General features: G+C 48.7%; 1 protein-coding gene across 1 annotated transcript; it reads right to left on the reverse strand.

The window, feature by feature from the left end:
• Positions 1 to 509: 509 nt before the first annotated feature.
• Positions 510 to 3,729, reverse strand: LOC139049701 (uncharacterized). The gene is made up of 2 exons (XM_070525434.1): positions 3,081 to 3,729; positions 510 to 2,458 (listed from the first exon to the last, which is right to left on the reverse strand). The coding sequence occupies exons 1-2, from the start codon at positions 3,412 to 3,414 to the stop codon at positions 2,274 to 2,276; spliced, it is 519 nt and encodes a 172-aa protein (XP_070381535.1). The 5' UTR covers positions 3,415 to 3,729; the 3' UTR covers positions 510 to 2,273.
• Positions 3,730 to 6,031: the final 2,302 nt, after the last annotated feature.

A 6,031-nucleotide genomic window follows, 5' to 3' on the forward strand; every position in this document is an offset into this window, starting at 1 on the left:
GTTTTGCGCCAGGCGTGTCGAAAAGGATCAGACAAGTTCCGGGTGAACGACGTTTATTAACCCATGCTTGTGGGTTGAGGCTCGGCAAGAAAGAGACGCCGCTAGCAAGGGGCACTCTGCTTTTAACACTTAGTGGCGCATGCGCACTTCGCAGAGTGCTCTTATCAAGACGAGCGCCAGCCGACACAACACCACTTCCCCTTTTAATGGAGCACACAGTCACTCAGAGTCCAGCTTGGAATCTATCCGGTGGGCGACGATCTCGCATGGGGTAGCGTCTTGCCTCGGCGGGTGCTGGTGTTGCCTGTTGCGCAACCGGAGTTACCGTGGGCGGTTGAGGACTGGAAGGAACTGGTGCGCCTGCAGTCTCAGAATAAAACAGGAACTCGCCATGCCTAGGGGTAACGTCCTCTGCAGGCCTTCGTAACAGCTGATCCTGGTGCCGACGCCAGGTGAATGTGCCCCTCGGGGTGGTTGCACGTACTTGGAAAGAGACAGGTCCTGTTTGAGCAACAATCACAGCGGGAGTCCACTTTGGTTTTCCAGAATTACGTGCCAACACGCTGTCGCCTACCAAGAAGTGACGTTCGCGACACGGACGACTTAATGCCTGTGTGCACTGTCTGTGTGCTACTCTTTCCCCCACGGAAGGCTTTACGGGCATCTAGCCGACTGCGTAAGCGTCGTCCTAGGAGCAATGCCGCCGGTGATTCACGAGTCGTCGCATGTGGCGTGTTGCGATACGACAGCAAAAATTTATGCAGCTTTACCTGCAATGTTCCTCCTGTGCCGTCTTTGCGCAGCGCATTCTTTAAGGTCTGGATGAAACGCTCTGCCAACCCATTGGAGCTGGGGTGGTAGGGAGCCGTGAGGACGTGGCGCGCTCCCATTGCCTGCACGAAGTGCTTGAACTCCTGCGAAGCAAACTGAGGTCCATTATCGGAAATAATTGTTTCAGGGTAACCAAAACGTGCGAAGAGCTCAGTCAAACAACGAATCGTGCTTTCTGTAGTTGTCGATCTCATTTCGAAAACCTCTGGCCATTTAGAATGTGCGTCGACCACCACTAAAAGCATGGTATTCTGAAAAGGTCCCGCAAAGTCTACGTGAACACGCTGCCACGGTGAAGTCGGCCATGACCACGGGTGAAGAGGTGCGTTGACATGAAATAGGACCGCTCCTACACCATACTGAGAAGCGTCGCATGACAGCCTAAGTTGTCTTTCAGGGTCATAGTGTGCGAGCGTAGGTGGTTGTGCCAATAGCGCTTTCACTTGGTTGAACGCTTTTCTAGCATGCTCGTCCCAGTGCCACGCTACCTTTTTTTGCAGAAGTCTGAAAAATGGTTGAGCTATCGTTGCTAACTGGGGCACGAACTTACTGTAATAGTTCACAACGCCCAACAAAGACTGAAGCTGCTTCTTTGATTTTGGTTCTGGAGCCTGGAGAAGTGCGTCAACTTTATCTGACAATGGGGCAATGCCTTCAGCGCTGATTTTGTGCCCAAGGTAGTGAAGTTCGCTTTGAAAAAACGAGCACTTCTCTTTCTTTACCCTGACACCTCGGCTTTGAAGACGCCCCAGCAGCGCTTCGAGATTAGCTAAGTGGTCTTCTAGGGTTTTCCCAGTTACCAAAATATCATCTAGGTAGCAGCAAACACCCTTGAGGTCCTTCAACATCGTGTCCATTATCTTTTGGAAAATCCCCGGCGCGGAAGCGATTCCAAAAGGTAATCGGTTGACGACAAACAATCCTTTGTGCGTGTTCAAGGTTAGGTATTGCTTTGAGGCATCAGACATGACCACTTGCTGATAAGCGCGGTTTAGGTCGATCTTTGAAAAATGAGTGCCACCAGACAGAGCCGCGAATAAGTCATCGACCTTCGGCAACGGGTAACGTGTGACGTCAAGGCACGGATTCACTGTCACCTTATAATCGCCACAGAGACGTATGCCACTGTCTTTCTTGATAACGGGTACCACTGGCGTTGCGTAATCTGACGTGGCAACGGCCGTTATGATGCCCATTTTTTCCATCTTCGAAAGTTGAAGCTCAACCGCCTTTTGCAGTGCGAACGGCACGTTTCTTGCTTTGAGAAACTTCGGTGCCTGATTAGGCTTGAAATACAGCTCGGCCCTTTCTTCTGTAATCATGCCTAACTCATCTTTAAATAGAGAGTCGTACTTTGCGATCAAGGCGTGTAGCCTTTCCTCTAAACGACCAGAAAAAGGCAGCTCTGACCTTGGCAGCTGGTGGACGTTCCAGATTTTGCTTCACTCCAGCCTAATTGCCTGAAGCCATTCCCGACCCAGCAACGGCGGCCCCTCCTGGTCGACGACGTATAAAGGAAGGCTCGCCGTGTTGCCACCGTGCTGCACCTTGACTTGCAGGACGCCTTTTGGGATCACCAGGGCTCCTGTATAGGTGCGGAGCTTCACTTCTGTCGGGTTGAGCCTGGCTGATGAAAGAAATTGGCGGTATTGTTTGAAAGGCATGACTGTGACGGCGGCACCTGTATCTAGCTCCATATGGACTGTCATCATTTACTTTCATCGGTACCATGATGGGCTCAATACTGGGAGCAGATACGCCCTTTACGGATACCACTTCCGAGCGGGATACTACCGATAACGTTTTTACAGTGTCTTTGAAGGGGCGTTTCCCTCGCGACGTGCTGGAGGTGCTACGGCAAACTCGTTGTAGGTGTCCCCTTTTGTTGCACTTATAGCATTTGTCATTTACGTGGGGACACGCTTTGCCGGAATGTTTCGGCGACCCGCAGCGAAAACATGCCTGCGACTGGACACTCGAAGTCGCCTGTACCTTATGCATGAGGTTGGCTGTAGACACCCCTGCACGGGCTTCCGCAGTGCTTTTCGTTGCCGCCTCCATAGCCACAGCGCGCTCTACCGCTCTCTGAAACGTAAGCTTGCTATCCTCCGTGAACAGCACTCGCTGTATATCCTCTCTTAACAAGCCGCAGACGAAGCGATCCCGGAGGGATTCATCTAACGCGCTTCCAAAATCACAGGTGCGTGCTAGCTTCCGTAGCTCGGCAATGTAATCAGAAATGGACTCGCCTTCGACTTGCTGCCTCCTGTGGAACTTTGCTCGCTCGCCAATGACCGACGGTTTCGGCGACAGATGGTCCCCCAGCGTCTTCTTTAGTACCTCGAAGCTCTTGGCTGAAGGCAGCTCCGGGGCAACCAGCGATTTCAGAAGACTGTAGGTACTGGGGCCTATGATGCTCAGGAATGCATGTACTCTGTCACCTTCGGGAATGCGGTTGACGATAAGAAACGACGTCAGCCGTTCTTCGTACGACGCCCAGTCATTCGAGGAAACGTCGAATGGTTCCATGTGGCCCAGTTGAGCAGCAAACTGCGTCGAACCTGCACTGGCTTCTTCGTTCATGGTATCAGTCAGCGAAGAAAAGAAAAAGCAGTACTCTTCAATCGTCGGTCGATAATGAACAGAGGCTGAATGCCGAGAACACTTGCCTTCCTTGACGCTGCGCAGCTCTTCAAAATCCCATCCTCGTCGCCACGTGTTACGTTTTGCGCCAGGCGTGTCGAAAAGAATCAGACAAGTTCCGGGTGAACGACGTTTATTAACCCATGCTTGTGGGTTGAGGCTCGGCAAGAAAGAGACGCCGCTAGCAAGGGGCACTCTGCTTTTAACACTTAGTGGCGCATGCGCACTTCGCAGAGTGCTCTTATCAAGACGAGCGCCAGCCGACACAACATGCGGCACTTCCCTTAATTTATCGTTTCTTTATCATATTTAGAGTATTAAGCACAAGTAACTTTTCCTATGTTGTCCTTGGTAATAATAATATATGGGGTTTTACGTGCCAAAACCACTTTCTGATTATGAGGCACGCCGTAGTGGGGGACTCCGGAAATTTTGACCACCTGGGGTTCTTTAACGTGCACCTTAATCTAAGTACACGGGTGTTTTCGCATTTCGCCCCCATCGAAATGCGGCCGCCGTGGCCGGGATTGTTGTCCTTGGTGTCAGTGTTTGTTGCCTTCTTATGGTATAAACTAATAAAAATAACTCATGACCTTGCACAAGCCCTAACCATGCAGTGTCAAACTGATATGCTCTTTCTGAACTTATCACAAGCCCTTGACCTGGTCGCTCATGCGAAACTAATTTTCAAGCTTACGTACATACTCGCAGATGGGCCAGGGACTTGCTGGGTAAGTGATTATTTGTCCAATAGGAGCCAGGTTGTGCATCTTGGAGACCATTCTTTTGATCCTGTTCCAATTGTTTGCGATGTACCTCAGGGCACTCTTCTGGCTGCCCTCCTTTCTTTGCTCTTCATAAATGATATTGCGAAAGAAGTTAACGTTAAAAGCCGACTGTTTGCAAGTGACTGCGTGCTTTACCAATAAATCCAGAACACTGATGATCAAATTAAACTCAATGGCGCATTAAAGTCGGGCAGAGGTGCAAGGATTGGCAGATGTCAATCAATTTAGAAAAAAAAACGGTTTAAATGTATGTTACAAAAGAAAAGTGAAATTTAGATTATTCTTATTCATTTAACAATGCCATAATTCAAGTGTTTCCGAGCACCATTATTTAGGACTCATCATTTCTACCGACTTGACATGGACTGCTCATATCCAACAGGCAGCCAGGAAAGCAAACAGAAACTGTTCTTTCTCAAGGGAGTCACTCGGCACTTGAAGCAAAATACATCGACTATGTCCCACTTATTCGGATGATTTAAGAATCAACGAATATACTTTTGTTTCCGCACATGAAACATGACAGCCACACATTCGAAATGATTCGAAGGAAAGCTTTCCGTTTTCTTTATAACCGCTACAAGCGTACCGATTCCCGAACTCAGCTCTCACAATGTGCAGGCTTTCACACACTGGGAAGCCGAGCGAAACAATAGCGTCCGAATTTTTTGTATATGCCACTCCACAACTCATTTAACCTAACTACTCAGACTTTGCATACGTCAAATCCACTCGCCAGACTCAACAGATGCACTCAAATAGACTACAAGAATTTTCCTCCAATAATAACGCCTTCTTGTTCTGCGACTTCCCGCAAGCTGTACAAGAATGGAACGGATTGAACCCGTGCGCCACTGCGCAGACATTTCCTAAGTTTGTTGAGCTTGCCGAGAAGGCAGTCCTCTCTTTTACTTGTCGATATTGTTTGCGTCCTGTATTTCTTCCCAACTACGCCGCATTTCTTTCTTTCTTTTTTTCTGGCTCAAACAAAAAGAAAAGCCAGGATTGCAAATGCACATTTATGTGTCAAAGCTTGTTCACCCACACCTAAATAGCCACCATGGGGTTGACAGTACGTTGGAAATAAATAAATTTCTCACTGAAGCCTTAGCACTCCGCGTGGCTTACAAAACAGGCTGCTCAAACCACGCGCAAGGTTCACATAGGCTTGGAGTAATTCATTGGGTAGTAGCTTGAATTTCACGCCACGGATTACAGCTGTTCGAAGACTGTGGGTAATAGGTTCGGGTAAACGAATATGCACAAACTCATATATACCAACATTATAACCAAACAGATCACGTAACCAATTACTCCGGTTATCCGCTTTTCGATTGCGAAGAACCGGTTTTGCAGCAACACCCCGGCTTACTGCTGCTACACTAAAACAAAGAAGAAAAAAACACCGCTTAAAGAAAGCCCCTGCGACGATAGGCTCGCGCATCCACAACGCATTGCTCCTTTTTTTTATTGATATAAGAAGATGTTGGCGCACAATTTAAGGTGCCGGCTACTCCACATCTCTTGAGTGGTTCCGTCATACATTCTATAAGGTTCAAGATTACATATCAAATAGTCTTTTCGATGTGCGAACATGAACTACTATTGCTTTAACCTCCGGTGCTGCCGCTGAGAAATTGATAAGGCAGCGACGCAGGCTTCAGCTTCGAAATTCGCGCTCGCGATCGGTCTCGCTCGCTCGCCGAAAGAACACACGCGTTGGTCCATGATAGCGATATGCAGACTGAAGAAAGCAAAATCATCGCCGC

The sequence above is a fragment of the Dermacentor albipictus genome, chromosome 9 (genome assembly GCF_038994185.2).
Source record: "Dermacentor albipictus isolate Rhodes 1998 colony chromosome 9, USDA_Dalb.pri_finalv2, whole genome shotgun sequence".
Lineage (NCBI taxonomy): Eukaryota > Metazoa > Arthropoda > Arachnida > Ixodida > Ixodidae > Dermacentor > Dermacentor albipictus.

Coding starts and splice junctions, on each gene's coding strand:
- LOC139049701 (XM_070525434.1), bottom strand. CDS start 3,414: ATGAACGAAGAAGCCAGTGCAGGTTCGACGCAGTTTGCTGCTCAACTG. Junction 2,459..3,080: donor CAGGAGGCAGCAAGTCGAAG/GCGAGTCCATTT, acceptor TTCTTTCATCAG/CCAGGCTCAACCCGACAGAA.